We start from the raw sequence: 17,071 nt of genomic DNA on the forward strand, positions 1-17,071 counted from the left end.
GCCAGCTCTGACCTTCCCTGTTCTAAGCTCCCTGCCAGCTCTGACCTCCCCTGTTCTAAGCTCCCTCCCAGCTCTAATCTTCCCTGTTATAAGGCCCCTCTCAGCACTATTGGCCTCTGATTTTACTCTTTTCTACAAAAGCCCTTTCAATCATTTCCCGGAGAATAAGCAAGAAACTTCCTAAGGGAAGGCTCTGGAAGCAGGGGGGTCAGATGGTGGACTTACACAGGACCTGGGGCTGAGCCATTCAGCTAAGAGGAAGTCGATGAAGGCCTGTGGTTTCTGATGGTTTGGGCCAAAGCAAATGTTTTCAGAAAAGGCTTATTGGTTCCTTGGGCTTCTCGGCAGGCACTGAGGCTACCCCACATCGACTACATCGAAGAAGACGCCTTTGTCTTTGCACAGAGCGTTCCCTGGAACCTGGACAGGATTGTCTTGGCACCACACAGACCAGAGGAGTACACTCCACCCAGTAAGACCCCTCCCGGGTTCAGTTCTGTTTCTGTCTTTTGGAAGACGCTTCTCTTCTCTCTGCCTGCCCACCCGGCTCTAGCGCCCCTCTCCGCTCTATGGTTCTGTGCTTTAAGGGCCCTCCCACCTCTAACACTGGATGCCTTGACATCCCCTTTGCTACTGGCATTCCATGTTCAGAGGGCTCCTCTCCTCTGCCTCGAACACTGCAGCTTATGAGATCCTTTTCTAATTCTAACACTCTATGTCCCAAAATACCTTTTAGAATTGTTTGGTCTAAGTTCCTCTCAGCTCTCACATTCTGTGTTCAAGGTTCTTGTGTGGTTCTAACATTTCATGTTCTAAAGTCTCCTCCAGTTCCAGCATCTGACGTTCTAAGATCCCTTTTAGCTACAACATTCTCTTTTCTATGCTGTGACACTCTGTGTTGTAAAGTCACTTATAGCTCTGCATTTCTGTGTTTTAAAGTTCCTTCAAGGGCCAACATCTACATTCTAAGGTCCCTCCCACCCCTGATATTCCCTGTTCCCAGGGGCCTCCCAGGTCTGACATCCCCTGTTCTAAAGCCCCTCCCAGCTCTGACATCCCCTGATCTAAGGCCTCTCCTAGTTCTGACATTCCATGTTCTAAGCTCCCTCTCAGCTCTGACATCCCTTGTTCTAAGCTCCATCTCTCCTCTGACATCCTCTCTTCTAAGGTCCCTCCCAACTCTGACATCCCCTGTTCTAAGGCCCCTCCCAGCCTTGACATTCCCTGTCCTAAAGCCTCTTCCAGCTCTGACATCCCCTGTTCTAAGCTCCATCTCTCCTCTGACATCCTCTGTTCTAAGCTTCCTCCCAGCTCTGACATCCCGTTCTAAGTTCCATCTCTCCTCTGACATCCTCTGTTCTAAGCTCTCTCCCAGCTCTGACATGCCCTGATCTAAGGTCCCTCCCAGCTCTTTAAGTCCAAGAGTCTGGCAAGCACAATCTGGCAAGCCAGAAGGACATATTTGAGGATGATTGATCTGGAAGTCTAAGTTAACATGAGAGCCTGTGTCAAGAGGGCATGATATTTGAAATGTAAACCTTGGCCAGCGCTGGCCTTGTGGTTTTTTAGTCCTTCCCTGGCAGGGTTCCTGGGCATCTTGTGACAGGCCTTCTGAGATTGCCAGGCTCAGTCACACACACCTTCATTTCCCCATAATGGGGAAGGTACAAAGGGATTCAGAGCAGGTGGGTGGAAGACACTGGATACAGTGACCCCCCAATGGGGATGATAACAGGGCCTGCTTCTCAAGAACCTTGTGGGGATCAGAGAGAATGATTGTAGAGCACTTAGCACAGTGCCTGATGCACTAATGTAAGTGTTGACTAGTAGTAGGAGCAGCAACAGCAGCCGCAACTAGGTGGTGCAATGGTTAGTGCAGGTCTGGAGTCAGAAGACTGAGTTCAAATCCAGCCTCAGGCACTTACTAGCTATGTGACCCTGGGCAAGTCACTTAACTCCAATTTGCCTTCATTCTTCATCTGTAAAATGGGGGCATACTGGAGAAGGAAAAGGCAAACCCCTCCAGTATTTTTTGCTAAGAAAACTCCAGGGTCACATAGAGTGGGAAACAATTAAATGACTAGTAACAACAAGTAGTTGTAGCATAGCAGTAGTAGCAACAGCAATAGCATCAATAGTAGTAGTAGTAGTAGTAGCAGCAACAGCAGCAGTAGTAGTAAGAGCAGCAGTAGTAGCAATAGTAGTAGCAGCAGCAGCAATAGCAGCGATAGTAGTAGTAGTAGTAGTAGTAGCAACAGCAGCAGCAGTAGTAGTAGTAGTAGCAGCAGCAATAGCATCAATAGTAGTAGTAGTAGTAGTAGTAGCAGCAGCAACAGCAGCAGCAGTAGTAGTAGTAGTAGTAGCAGCAGCAATAGCATCAATAGTAGTAGTAGTAGTAGTAGTAGTAGTAGTGGTAGTAGTAGCAGCAACAGCAGCAGTAGTAGTAAGAGCAGCAGCAGTAGCAATAGTAGTAGCAGCAGTAGTAGTAGTAGTAATAGCAGTAGCAGTAACATCAATTGTAGTAGTGGTAAAGTACTGGTAGTAGTAGCAGCAGCTCAATGCCTCCTTAGTGCTATCATGCTGGGGCACCCTTTGTCTATACATGGTAGAGATTCTTATTCACATGAAAGTCAAATGAAATGACTTCCAAAGTCCCTTATTATGTAAAAATAGAAAGAATTTACAAAAAGAGAAAATTAAAGTTATTTTGGGGGGTGGGATGTCAACATCGTGTAGAAAGTGTCCCATTTCTTAGGTTTATCAGAACTCATTATAAGTTATTTTTTCCCTTTCTAAAGTAGCTACAGAGCCTTACCTGGTCAGCCAAGATCACACTTACGGTCTCAGCGCTCGTGGCAGCGTTCAGTGAGCTCTTTTTGACTAATCACGGACCCCACGGACTGAACACCTTTGACAACATTGACTGAGCCTCCATTGAACGTCATTGACCTAGTGGCATCATTGACTTAGTGCCCATTAACTGAGCATCCCTGACAGCCATGACTGCTTAGCACCCATTGGCCAAAAACTTACGACAATGATGCCCATCCGTTGACTGATCACAGTGACGTTGTTGTCTTAACGCCCCTGAATGGGCTGCCATGAGAGCATTGAACAAGGGGGCACTGGTGAATCTCAGCTTCTCCTCTGTCCTCCCTCAAGCTGTAACCCCATAAACTTCTTTCTCAGATTTTTGTTCACCCCCAATGTCAACCTTTGTCTGATTCATTTCAGTCAGATGCATAACTCTAGGAGAAAGCGTGCCCTGTGGTGCCCCAGGGTTTGAGCCATAGCACAGGCTAAGAGAATTGGTAGCTTATAGAACCAAAAGGGCCCTTAGAAATCTTCTCAGCCAATCCCTTTGTTTGACAGAAGGGGAAACTGAAGCCCAGGGAAATGTTTGTGGTGTCTGATCACCTCAAGCATGGGTTTCTAGGTAGTGATCTGCACAGAAACAGCAGGAACACTTCCATCTTGACACTATTCATGCATTTCACCAAGACCAGAAGTGAACACTGGGGTGGCTTGGATAAGTTTGGTGGGGTTTGGCTCGTTCTGCAGAGGCCCTCCTGTCGAGGCGTGTCAAAGGCAGAGGCTGGCTCTGATTTCCGGCCTTCTGCTCACACAGTCTGGCAGGAGAGAGGGGCTGAGGGAAGATTTTTTTGGAAGGGAACATTTAGTAGAGGGGATGCATGTGGAGGGGAGTGAAAAACGCAGGGGATCACAGTGTTCTACATCCCCCAGGCAGCATCACTGTAAATGCATGGCTACTTCTGTTAGTTAGCAGCTAGCTGGTGGAAGGAGCCAGGGACAGCAGAGGATGGGGAAGCCTGGCAAGCAGACATAGGCAGGAAGCCTGGTCTGGTGTGATGTGCCCGAGCGCTGGTGAGGAGCAGGCAGACTTGTTTGTCACTCTGGCTGGAAATCTCAGAGGCATCACGGGTTCTCTTGTCTCTCCCCCTCTCACCCAAAGGCTGGCTGATCTTGTTTATCTGACACTCCAACCATCCATGAGCTGTCTTACTGTCACAGACCAGGAAAGTGGCTGGCCCCGAGGCAGAGGTCCTAGTCATTAGGGTGATGATTCCCACCTACATAGTGGCTTCAGGTTTATCGAAGTATCTTCCTTGTGTGTCTTCCCAGATTAATGTCTTAGCTCTGAAATGTCTATATTCTGTGAGTCATTTATGTGGGCTGTCCCTTCACAAGTGTTGATAGTAGCCCACCAACTCCCTCTCATTCAGTCCATTGATAAGTGTTTATTAAGCACCTACTATGTGCGAGGCACTGTGCTAAGTGCTAGGGACACAAAGAAAAGCAAAGGACTTTAAAGAAACTCATGGGGAAACTTGCCATAGGGAAGATGTTCTTAACTCTTTTTTGTATCATAGACCCTTTTGGAAGCCTGGGGAAGCCTGTGGACCCCTTCTCAGGATAATGGTTTTAAATGCATAAAATACCTAGCATTAAAAAGGAAACTAAGTGAAAGACAATTATAGTGAAATATAATTATCAAAATAAAAAAGAGTTGTCAGATGCCTATCCCCAGATGGCCTCTTCTGCCCTCCTCACTCTTTAACCCCTTCCCTGCTTTCTACAAATGCCCTTCTTGTTCAAAAAGCCCTCACTTGATCTGCCCATCCCCGTTAGCTTTGGCCCCACCCATCGCTTCTCCCTTTCCTGGCTGACATCCATCTGCCATGGGAGTCTCCACCTCCTCGGCTTCCACTGTCTTCTTCCCTCTCTGAAGCCTGCTTTCCATGCTCACTGTTCTAATGAAACCCCTCTCTCCGAAGTTAGCGATGACCTCTTGACCAGCAAATCAAACAGCTCTTGCTTTATCCTCAGTCTTTCAAGCCTTCGGTAGCTTTTACTGCTGTTGTTTACCCTTTTCTCCTTGAGACCCCCTTCTCTCTAGGTTTTTGTGATGCTGGCTCTCCTGCGTGTCTGACCGATCCTTCTTAGCCTCCTTGGCTGGATCTTCATCCAGGTTGTGCCCATTCGCCATGGGTGTCCCCCAAGTCTCTGTCCTGACATCTCTCCCTTTTCTCCTTTGACCCTGTAACCCCCCTGGTGCCCCCCTTCATCACCCCATGCTTGGACTATTGCAATGTCCTCTGATTGGTCTCCCTGCTTCAAGTCTTTCCTCACTGTAGTCCTGCTCAGCTGCCAAAGTCATCTCCCTAAAGTGCAAGTCTAACCAAGTTTCTCCCCTACTCAGCAAGCTCCAGTAACTTCCTGCTGTCCTTGGGATCTAGTATAGACTACCCTCTTGGCTTTTCCATTCTTCTTACACCTTACTCCCCATTACGTACTGTTCAGTCTACTGACACCTGCCTCCTTACTGCTCCTCAAAAATGACCCTCCATCTGTCAGCTCTGAGCATTCTCTCTGGCTGCCCCCCCCATGCCTGGAAGGCTCCCCTCCCCACCTCTGCCTTCATTCCCCGTCTTCCTTTAAGTCCCAGCTAAAAGCCCACCTTCTACAGGAAGCCTTCCCAATCTACCTTAATGCATGGGTCTGCCTTCTGTTGATTATCTCAAACTTAGCCTGTCTATATCTGATTTATATCTATTCATTTATATGTTGTCTCCCCCATTTGATTGTAAGCTTGAGAGCAGGGACAGTTTTTTGCCCTTCTTTGCATATCCAGGGCTTGGCATACAGTAGGTGTTTAATAAATGCTTGGTGACTTGACCTGGGGTTAAGAACCTCTGCTACAGAGAATTCCCCACCATCACCAACCCCAGTACAATGGAGGCCTTTTTTGGTTCTTAAACTATTTCTTGGACACAGGCTGAGTGCTGGGGCCATCTGGCTGTGATCCCTCACTTTCACTTCTTAACCAGCCTCTGTTCCTTTAAAAAACATTTAAAATTAAAATTTTGTTTTTACATCACAATCATTCCCAGGTATTAGTCACCATCTTCTCTATTACCTCTGCCTCTTTCCCCACCAAAAAAAAAGAGTTGAGCTCTCCTTTGTCAAAACGGAAACAGCTAAGGAAAGAAAAAGTATGTAACACAGTGGAAAAGGCCCTAGAGTCAGACAACTCGGTTCAAATTCTCCTTCTGATATTTACTGTCTGTGTGAGCTTGGGCACTTGACATTTCTGGGCCTCAGTTTCCACATCTGTGAAATGTAGGGAAATGGTCTCAATTGCCTCAGGTCCCTTGAAAATTCGGAAATCTGACTTACAGTTCGTTGGCCTAAATGGAATTGGATTCCTCATGTGAAGAGTGGTACAGTGAGTGAGAAGGCTTATGGACATTTAGGCTTGTTAGAAATGGAGCCAGTGAGCCCCTTGTCACTAGAGGTCAAGTGGAGTTGGATGGCCACTTGTCAGAGATATAGTAGAGGGAATTCCTGCTAGGTATGGGCATGTTTGTTCGGCAAGCATTTATTAAGCCCTTATTATGTACCAACCCGACACTCTACTGGGGACAAAAAAATAGATTCAAAAATGAAACAGCCCCTACCAATCAACAGGCATTTATTAATCGCCTTCTAAGAGGCAGAAGACTGTAGTGGATAAGGATCTGGCCTGATACCAGGAAGACACATCCTGGCCCTAAGTCACTCAACAACTCAGTGCCCAAGGCACTCTCTGAGTGTAAGTTGCAGAGAAGGTGCCTATGTGCTTTGGTGGAAGAAATGTCCTCCCTTGAGAGTTACCTATCCCAATGAAATCAAGGTTCATGCCTTTCCTCTTCGTGCCAGGTGCTGTCTGAGGTGCTGTCCAAGGTGCTGGAGATACAAAAATAAAAGTGAGGCAGTCCCTTCCATCAGGAAGAAACCTATCAGGGGAGACAATACATATGTGTATAAATACACACATACATCACTATATATATACTATATACATTATGTGTGTGTGGGGGGTGTGTGTATGGAGAGAAAGAGAGAGAGAGAGAATATACATATGCAAAATAGATACAAGGTGATGGTGAGCTGGGGAGGAAGAAAGGTACTCCTAGCTGATTAGATATTTACTCCAATAATCAGGGTGGTGGATGTCAACTTTCCAGAGATAGACATGCACTAATTAGATGGTTAGTCTAGTTGACCTCTAAGAGAGTTGGAAGGAGCCTTAGAAGCTCTGAGAAAGACTATTCCTCAAATCTCTTGGGACCCAAAGGAACTTACATTCCCCTGTGAAGATGTAACCTGAATACAAATAAAGAAAGACAAAATATATGCTAAGTAATTGGAGGGAGCACTGGCTGCTGGTTGGGGATCAGGAGATGCTACATGTAGGAGGTGGCATTTGGGCCTTCAGCCACGAAGGTTCAAATCCTATCTTTGATGCTTGTTACATTTGTGACCTCGGGCAAGCAATTCTCTCTGAGCCTCAGTTTCCTCACCTGTAAAATGAGGGGGTTGGATTAAATGGCCTCTGAGGGCCCTTGCAGCTCAAGAGCTACCATTTTCTGACATCTGCCTGCCTTCTCTATAAGATAACTACTCTTCACTTGTGGTGATGGAGCCCTGGGTCAACAAGGAGGGAATCTAGGGATTTAGAACCTTGGCCAGGTTCTTCTTAAACACAAAATCTTAGAGTTGAAGACCTTAAAGGTGTTTTTTGTTTTTGTTTTTGGTGGGGCAATTGGGGTTAAATGACTTGCTCAGGATCACACAGCTAATAAGTGTCAAGTGTCTGGTCCAAGACCAGATTTAAACTTGGGTCCTCCTGACTCTGGGGCCAGTGCTCTGTCCACTGTGCTGCCCAGCTACTCCTCCCTTAAAGGTTTTTGAGTCTACATGGCCAACTGGGCCTGGAGTTTCCTTTTCTATTAATTCCTTATTCAGCTTGTGCTTGACCACCTCCAGGGACAGGGGAGCTCACTGCCACAGGAGTATAGTACTTTCTGCAAACTGGACTTATGGGTACAGTTGGGTTATCGTTGCCACTAATGATATTATTATTATTATTATTTATTTCCTCTCCCGCTGTCTTCCATGAAAAGATAAAGGTGACCAGGTGGAAGTATATCTGCTGGATACCAGCATCCAGAGTGGACATCGGGAGATTGTGGGGAAGGTCACTGTCACTGACTTTGAGAATGTTCCAGAAGAGGATGGCACTCGCTTCCACAGACAGGTGAGACCTCCTCCCCTCCATTATTGTTCAGAAACCCCAGCAGATCTGCCATCCCCTTTGCATGTCAGCCATGATTTTCAGCTGTTCCTACCAAACTGTGCTGCTGCCTTCATGGCACCCCCAGCCAGGCTTTGAGAAGCACCAGCCTCTGGCCCAGTGATGCAGCATCTGTGCTGAGGGTCATGAAGAGTCTCCAGATGTGCTTTTGAATCATTGTAAGCAGAGAGATATTTTTAATTACCAACCCTTCTTTGTGTCTTCCTGGCAGGCCAGTAAATGTGATAGTCATGGAACCCACATGGCTGGAGTTGTGAGTGGCAGGGATGCTGGTGTTGCCAAAGGGGCCAGTGTCCAGAGCCTCCGGGTCCTGAACTGTCAAGGCAAGGGGACGGTCAGTGGCACGCTCATCGGTGAGTGGGGATTCGCCTGGTTCCAAACAGACCTGATCCAATAGCTTCCCCTGCAGCATGATGGGTTTGGGTTAGACTGTAAGGAGTGATCCCTGCGTTTGGCACTCTGGAAAGTACAGAGGTGCACTAGCCCTGCCCTGATGTGGAACATATAAGGGGAAGGCAGGGGAATAAGCATTTTATAGTACCTCCTACTGGTCTAAGTGCTTTACAATATTATCTCATTTGATCTTCATGGGGCTGTTGTTACCTTAATTTTAGAGTAGAGGAAACTGAGGCAAACAGAGATTAAGTGGCTTGCCCAGGGCCACACAGCTAGTAAGTACCTTAGGAGGGGTTGAGTTCCCCATCACTGAGCACCTCCGAGAGGCAGCTACATGACCCTTCTTCATCTCTGGGTCAGACTAGATGCTGCTGAAGTCCCTTTCAACTCTGAAAATGCTGATTCTATGATGCTTCTGTGATGTTGAGGCAGGATTAGAACTCAGGTCTTCTGATTCCAGGCCCACTGTACGAGAGGAGAAGGGCCCACATAATTACAATGCATTTTTGTTAAATGAATGTCTGCAGATTTGGAATTGGACGGCATCAAAGTGCACAGAGCATCAGAACTGGAAAGGACTTTAGGAATCATCTAGTCTAACCCCCTCTTTCTAAAAGAGGGCAATGTGACTGGGCCAAATGGTTAGGGAGTAATGGCCCGGATTTGAACCCAGGCCCTCGGACTTCAAATCCAGTGCTCTCTCCGCTAAATCAAAATATAGGAGTGTCAGAAGAGATGGTTAAATCCCAATAACATGGATGTTCATTGGAAGGAGAAAGCCCTTCCAATGTGGCTAGGGACACCTTAGAAGGCTTCTTGGAGGAGGTGACCTTCCAGGAAGGCCTTGAATGATGGGTGAGATTATCACAGGCAGTGCAGCTATGGCAGAACATATTAGGTAGAGGGAACAAGATGGCAAAGTGCTAGAAAATCATTAAATGTATTAAGGGAAAATTCACATTTCATACAGGCTAGAGCACATACCATACAGTACATGTAACAAATGGCAGAAATGTAGACTGGAAAAGTAGATCAGAGCCAGACTGAGGAGAGCCTTGAATGCCAGGATCAGGAGCTTGGAGATTAACATGCAGGCAATAGGGAACTCGCTGGGGATTTCAAGCCAAGGAGAGGTGAAATTGGCGCTGTGCTTCAGGATGATCCTAGAGTGAATATTTTCTGTTATCTTGTGTCCTAGTGAGGCATAGAAGACAAGGAGAAGCAGTTGACTTAGGATTTTATTGGCGTGGGAAACTCCCAGGTGGGGAAGCTCCTTTTTTACCGATCCAGGTTGGCACATTCTTTGTAATTTGAGTCTTAGAGATTGCCTGGGGGGTTGAGAGGTGAAGAGTCCTGCCCGGGCTCACACAGCCAGGGTGCATCAGAGGCAAGGCTCGAACCCAGTTCTCTTTGGCTTCAAGGACGTCTCCCCACCCACTCTGCCCCTCTGCCTCTCTCATCCTGGCAAGCACCATTTCTTATTCCTCTTCGTAATCTTCCCAGGCCCTAATACAGGGTCTTATTCGTGGAGAAGCTTAGGGAAGAGACCCCTGGATTTGGAGTCAGAGGACCTGCTCTGCTCATCCTGGCTCTGTGGCTTATTTCTTTTCGTCAGGCATCTGGAGGGAAGGTTGTCAGGTGGGAAAAGGATTAGCTCTGTCCAGAGTGGCCCCAGAGGGCAGAACAATGGGTGGCGGTGGGCAGGGTGCAGAGAGAATGATTTAGACTTGATGGTCAGAAAAGCTTCCAAACGGTGAGGCAGAGTCGAACAAAGTCCTCAGCCTCACTCTCCTCCCAGAGTCATCGAAGCCCAGTGTCAAGACAATGACCTTGACGTCTTCTGTGTCTGACCAAGTTCTTTTTCTTTTTTTTTTTGGCAAGGCAATGGGGTTAAGTGACTTGCCCAGGGTCACACAGCTAGTAAGTGTTATGTGTCTGAGGCCGGATTTGAACTCAGGTCCTCCTGACTCTGGGGCCAGTGCTTTTTCCACTTGGCCATGTAGATGCCCCTCTGACCAAGTTCTAAGCGCTCCCCAGCTCCTGCTTCTGCTGCCTTCGTGGCCATTGTAACAAATTGTTCTCAACCTTTCATTCTGCCAGGGGAAGTCTTCCCAGTACTTAGCACAGTTCCCAGAACATAGTAGGCACTTAATAAATGTTTACTGAATTAAAAAAAAAGGAAAGCTTCCAATCAGGCCTGTCCCAAAGTAGGCTGGGCTGCCTCAGGAGGTAGTGAGTTCACTATCTCTGGGCATCTACAAGAGGAAGCTGGATGACCCCTTGTTCATCTCTGGGTCAGACTAGATGCTGCTGAAGCCCCTTCCTACCCTGAAAATGCTGATTCTATGATGTCTTTGTGACGTTGGGCAAGCCCTCCTCCCCCTCTGGACATCAATCTGCAAGGGAGGAGGCCAGACCAGATGACCGACTTCCTCCGAGGTCCTTTCGGCTCTGCGTCGTGTGAGCCTATGATGCCCTGCTCAGGAACGGCGAGGTTAGGCTGCTTCACTGTCCCCAGACAGACAGAGGGCTTTGTGTTTTCTGTGTGGCAAACAGGCCTGGAGTTCATCCGAACGACCCAGATAGCCCAGCCTTACAATCCCCTGGTCGTCCTGCTTCCCTTTGCCGGGGGATACAGCCGCATACTGAACGCTGCTTGTCGGCTCATGGCGCGCACCGGGGTGGTGATGATTGCGGCTGCCGGCAACTACAAAGAGGATGCTTGCTTATACTCCCCGGCTTCTGAACCTGAGGTAAGGCAGGCCAAGCCTTTTATGATGGGATTGGGAGATAGGGACTGGGGAGAGGGACGGATGAAGGATGAGAAAGCAGGCCCCCGACCTCGAGTTCTAGTGCTGTAACAGCAGGTACCGGTCTACGGTTCCACTGGGGCGCACCTCCTCTGCTGGGGCACGTACAGGACACTGGCAGGGAGAAACCTTGGCTTGTCCCAAGGGCGAGTCCCTTCACTTCCCTGGGTCTCAGTTTCTTCCTCTATCACACAAGGGGACTGGAGTAGAGGTCTCCCCCACCCACATCTGTGATGCGTGGACGTGGCCATTTCCCTCCTCAGTGCATCGTGCAGCCCACCCTGGCTTCTCCTCCTGCCCCCGCCATATTTGGACGCTTCTCTAGACCAGTTTTTCTGACTCTTTCCGTGCTGCTGCCTTTGTCCCGGGCCTCTCCCCTGTTCACCCTGCTTGGGACCTTGTTACCCTCTTTCCTCCAGGTCATCACTGTGGGGGCCACAAACTCACATGACCAGCCGATCACCATGGGAGTCCTGGGGACCAACTTTGGCCGCTGTGTGGACCTCTTTGCCCCTGGGGAAGACATCATTGGCGCCTCCAGTGACTGCAGCACCTGTTTTACCTCTCAGAGTGGAACATCTCAGGCCGCTGCCCATGTTGCAGGTTTGTAGCTCCTTTTTTTCTAGGGGCCGGAGCTTTACTCCATCAACATTTATTGGGCACCAACTGTATGCCTATCCTTGTGGTAGGTGCTGAGGTGGACACATAAGTCACTGACCTTCAGAGCTTATAGTCTTGCAAGCAAGACAAGAGGGGAACTCAGCATGCATTTATTTATTTAGTGAGGCAATTGGGGTTAAGTGACTTGCCCAAGGTCACACAGCTAGTAAGTGTCAAGTGTCTGAAGCTGGATTTGAACTCAGGTCCTCCTGACTCCAGGGCTGGTGCTCTATCCACTGTGCCACCTAGTTGCCCTCCTTTTTTTTTTCCCAGTATGCATTTATTAGGTGTCAATGATGGGCTGGGCACTCTGCTTAGTACAGAGATACAATGATAAAAACAACTATCTCTTCCCTCATGGGGCTTACACTCCTATTGAGAGATAGGACATCTTCCCTAGTTCAGTAGGAAACAGAAACGTGTGAAATGAGTAACCATACTATAATTTGTTGGAGATAGGGAGGCAGGTAGGTGGCGCCATCGTGCACAGAGCACTGGGTCTGCAGTCAAGAAGACTCACGTTCCTGAGTTCAAATCCGGCCTTAGACATTTACTAGCCGTGTGACCCTGGGCAAGTCACTTCACCCTGTCTGCCTTAATTCACTGGAGAAGAAAATAGTGAGCCACTCCAGTCTCTTTGCCAAGAAAATCCCATGGACTACGGTCCACGGGGTCACAAAGAGTTGGGCACAATTAAACTACCAAACAAGGGAACCTCAGGGTATGAGGGATCCCAGTGGAGGAGGTGAGGAAGGAGAGGGTTCTAGGCATGAAGGACAGCCAGGGCAAAGGCAGGGAGGGTGGAGATGGGAAGCTCTGGAGGGGCTGCTGGGTTGGAATGTAAAGTGGGGGAGGGAGGATCGTGTCTCAACAGGCTGGAAAAGCAGGGGCTGGATGTGAAGGGCCCTGAATGCCCTTCCTCAGGGCACTGGTGAGTCCCTGAAGTCCCCTAGGGCAGGCAGGTGTGTGAGGAGGAGGAGGGCGGAGGGGGGAAGAGAGAGGGGGAGGAAGAAGCAAAGGAGAAAGAAGGAGAAGGAGGAGGAGGAGGAGATGTCTTGGGACCAAAGCAGTTAGAGCAGTTTTCTCTTAGGCATCACCGCCATGCTCCTCAATGCCGAGCCCAGCCTGACCATCTCAGGACTGAGGCAGAGACTGATACGCTTCTCCATCAAGAATGTGATCAACGAGGCCTGGTTCCCTGAAGACCAGAGGCTGCTGACCCCCAACTTGGTGGCCGCTCTGCCGCCCAGCCTCGAGGCAGGTGAGCTCCTGGCTCTCCTCAGGGGTTGTGCACCCTCCAAACCTGGGAGTCTTGGGCCCTTCCATGTGCCCCAGTCGGGGGAAAGGGCGGCTGATTCAGCGTCTAGAGGCCTCATGAATCAGGGATGCTGCATTGACCGTTTTCTCCCCTAAAATGAGAATAGTGATAATAGTTATGCCACCCACTTTGCTGCATGTTGGGAGAAAATCACTTTGTAAGCCTCAAGCACCCAGAAAATATGAGCTGTTATAATTATGTTAATTTGGGAGGAATCTGGACATGATTTCAAGCTCCCACTGTGGACACTCCCTCCAGCTATGAAGATGCGGTCTTTTATAGTCTTGTTGAGTTGCCTGGAGAGAACAGAGAGATGCATTGAACTGCCCAGGGCTCCACAGCCAGTCTGTTTCCAAGGCAGGACCCTTCCCAGCTCTGACATTCCCTGTTCTAGGGGCCCTTTCAAGGAGAAAGACTGTCTTGCTGTGTCCCTTTCAGCTCTAACATTTTGTGTTCTAAGGATCCTTCCAATATCTGCTTTCCATGTGATAAGGTCCCTTTTAGATATGCCTTTCCCTGTTCTAGAAGATCCCTTCCATTTCTAATATGCTACTCTTTAAGGTCCCTTTAAGCCCTGGCCTTCTCTATTCTAAGGTTCCTTCCTTAGGAACCTCCCCCTCAAAGTTCTAGGTAGTTGGGGGTGTCTTTCTCTAGTTCTCTAGTCTCCTTTTTGGGCGATTCTCTCACTCTTAGCTGCCGGTGATGTAAGCCCCAGTTCACTTTAATTAACTTTTACAAAAGGATATTGACTTTGAACATACGGCGAGAACAGAAGTTCTAATATGTCCCTTCAGCCCCTCAAGGTGGCACACCCTTCCCTTGGCCCCCTTAGTCCCAGGGAGGGCAGGCTCAGACTGACTGCAGTTTCTGCACAGCATTGACCCCACCACATGTCCAAGGGTGGCATCGTCACTGCACGAATCTGTGTCTCAGCTCCTGCTGGGGTGGCGCCGGGGGACACTTCTCCCTCAAGGGGCTTCAGCGCTGAACTGGCTAACTGCTAACCCGGCATGCACTCTCCTCCCAGACCTCCCAGAGGCTCAGACTCCTGACCTTTAGAAATTCACCAGGTTGCGCCCATCTCCAGCCTCCCTCAGATAGTGCGTGGCAGCACAGATCAGGGAAAGGTCTTGCTGTCTCCTCACCATTCTGCCTCTGTCCCTGGACCCAGCTGGGGTGGGTCCTCCCTGCTCACTGGGGATCAGAGTGCCCTCAGGGCCTGGTCCCTCCCCTCTCCTCCACTCATGTCTGGGCCTCGGGGTGGGGGGCCGTGTGTTCTTTCAGAGGAGCAGCTGTACTGCCGGACGGTGTGGTCCTCGACCTCGGGCCCGACTCGGACGGCCGTTGCCTCGGCTCGCTGCAGCGACAATGAGGAGATGCTGGGTTGCTCCAGTTTCTCCAAAGGCGGGAAAAGGAGAGGAGAGCGGATGGAGGTGATGTTTCCGCATGAGCGTGCCTGTGCCCAGATCGAGGGTCCGAGATACAGAGTTGGAAGAAAGCTCACAGACCATCTAGTCCAACCCCCTCACTGTAAAGTTGAGGAAACTGGGGCCCAAGTTGCTGAAGTGAATTTCCCAATCAACTTACCAATAATAAGCCTCAGAGGTGGGATTTGAACCCCAGTCCTCTGACTTAGGAGCCAAGACTCTTTTGATGCATGCGTCCAGTGTATCTGTACATGCTCACATTGGTGTGCAGGCTATGTGCTTGCGTGCTCATGAGTGGTAGGGGGTAGTAAATAGCACATGGACCTTGGACGCATGAGGAGCCAGGCTCAAATCCTTTCTCAGACATTTACTAGTTGAGTTGTCTTAGACAAGTCATTTAACCTCCCTGTGCCTCAGTTTCCCCATTTGCAAAATTGGGGGAGGGGTTCAATGGCCTAAAAGGTTCCTTCTATCTCTAAATCTATGCTTCTGCGATCACATTTGTGTGCTGCCGGCGTGATTATATGGGCACCTAGGTGTCACGTGGGCTTGTGTGTTCATGGGGTATCTGTGTGCGTTGTATGTGCTTGGGATCTTGTTCACATCAGCATTTGCCCCTGTCAAGGCCGTCGCCACCATCCAACCTTCCTCAGATTCCTCCCAGCTGGCACCCTCAGCTTGGGTGGATTGGACTGCACAGGAGAGGACGAGGATAGAATGAATTAGAATTAATTGGCTTAGTATCACTGCCATCTTACAGGCAAAGAAACTGAGATTAGGTGACCTGCCCAGGGTCTCCCAGCGAGCACCCGGCCCAGGGTAGCCTGCTCTCCTTCCAGGCCTCTTTCCTTCCCTTCCAGAGTTCCCCCCAGTTCTGGTAGCCCGAGGTTCCATAAACTCTACTGAAGTAGCATTTGGCTTCCTCCATGGCCCATAGCGGCCCCTGCCCCAGAGCTCCTGCCCGTGACTACCTGCACCATCCTGATCGATCTCATTCCTCCTGCACCTCCCCCAGAAAGCCCGGCTTGGGAAGCGTGTCCTCCTAAAAGGGAGACAGGAGGCAAGGCGCCCTTCTAGGGGAGCACAGAAGATTTCTTTCCTGGCTCTCATCTTTTCAGTTCTAAGGCATAGGACCTATCATTTCATAGGGAGGCAGGACCAGGAGGAGCGGTCCTGGGAGGTCCTTCCCTGACAGCTGTGGTTTAGTGCAATCCATAGGCGGGAGCCCTGATCTCAGCCCCAGAAGATGACTCTGGGGCCCTTTCTTCTGCGTGTTATGCTTTCTTTCCTTGGGCCTCAGTTTCCTCTCCTGTAAAATGGAATCTCTCCCCCCCACTATTTCCCAAGCTAGATAGGGGCAGGAGGGAATAATGAGACAGTGCATAAACTGAGGGCCTTCCATGCCACATTTGGGATAAACACAAATTTCAAACCCTTGAGACTCTCATGAATCAGAATCCAAAGTCCAATAACTATTGTGTTTAAATTATAGCAAAAACAACCATAATACAAGCAAAAACCAGTTTGGCCCTGACATCCCGATGGCCCAGTAGAAACTCCTGGCTGGAACATCTCTGGAGAAAGGGTCACAGCATGTCCTAGGATGAGGGGTCATAGAGGCCCAAAGCACCTTAGAATAGAATGGAGGTTGGGGCAGGGAAGGAACCATAGAGCACAGAACATCACAGAGCCAGGGCACACAGGAGTTGCTCGGAAATGCTGGGGGGATCCAATAATGAATGAGCGAATATCTTGGTGAGCCCGGGTTGCCTTTAAAAGCACATCTGGAATGAGATGTGTTTGTTTTTATGGGGATGTTGTTGACGATATTGTTTTTAAATCTCAGGTCCGCGAGGGCAGGAAAGAATGCCTGGCCTACAATGCGTTTGGGGGACAGGGAGTCTATGCCATCGCCAGGTGCTGTGTGCTGCCCAGAGCCCGATGTCACGTCCAGGCAGCTCACCAGGGGGAGGCTGCTGGAGAGGTCCGTGCCCGCTGTGATGAGGAGAGTCATGTAGTCACAGGTGGGAGCTCTGGGGCAGGGGCCGCTATGGGCCATGGAGGAAGCCAAATGATACCTCAGAGTAGAGTTTAGGGAACCTTGGGCTATCAGAACTGGGAGGAACTCTGGAGCAAGGAATGTCAGAGCTGGGAAGGGTCTTAGAACAGGGGATGTCAGAGCTTGGAGAGGCCTTAGAACAGGGGATGTCAGAGCTGGGAGGGGTCTTAGAACAGGGGATGTCAGAGCTTGGAGGGGCCTTAGAACACGGGATGTCAGAGCTTGGAGGGGCCTTAGAACAGG

At 49.4% G+C, this 17,071-nt stretch overlaps 1 protein-coding gene across 2 annotated transcripts in view; it reads left to right on the forward strand.

Moving 5' to 3' along the window:
* PCSK9 (proprotein convertase subtilisin/kexin type 9) overlaps positions 1-17,071 on the forward strand; it is a 32,193-nt gene that overhangs the window by 9,040 nt on the left and 6,082 nt on the right. For both annotated transcript variants that reach the window (XM_027852800.1, XM_027852801.1), the window contains exons 3-10: positions 349-472; positions 7,968-8,101; positions 8,370-8,511; positions 11,111-11,307; positions 11,784-11,967; positions 13,115-13,285; positions 14,627-14,775; positions 16,616-16,793. In XM_027852800.1, coding sequence (XP_027708601.1) covers positions 349-472; positions 7,968-8,101; positions 8,370-8,511; positions 11,111-11,307; positions 11,784-11,967; positions 13,115-13,285; positions 14,627-14,775; positions 16,616-16,793 — 1,279 coding nt within the window. The remainder of the gene's footprint in view (positions 1-348; positions 473-7,967; positions 8,102-8,369; positions 8,512-11,110; positions 11,308-11,783; positions 11,968-13,114; positions 13,286-14,626; positions 14,776-16,615; positions 16,794-17,071) is intronic.

Source organism: Vombatus ursinus, unplaced genomic scaffold (genome assembly GCF_900497805.2).
Source record: "Vombatus ursinus unplaced genomic scaffold, bare-nosed wombat genome assembly UNPS02009824.1, whole genome shotgun sequence".
NCBI lineage: Eukaryota > Metazoa > Chordata > Mammalia > Diprotodontia > Vombatidae > Vombatus > Vombatus ursinus.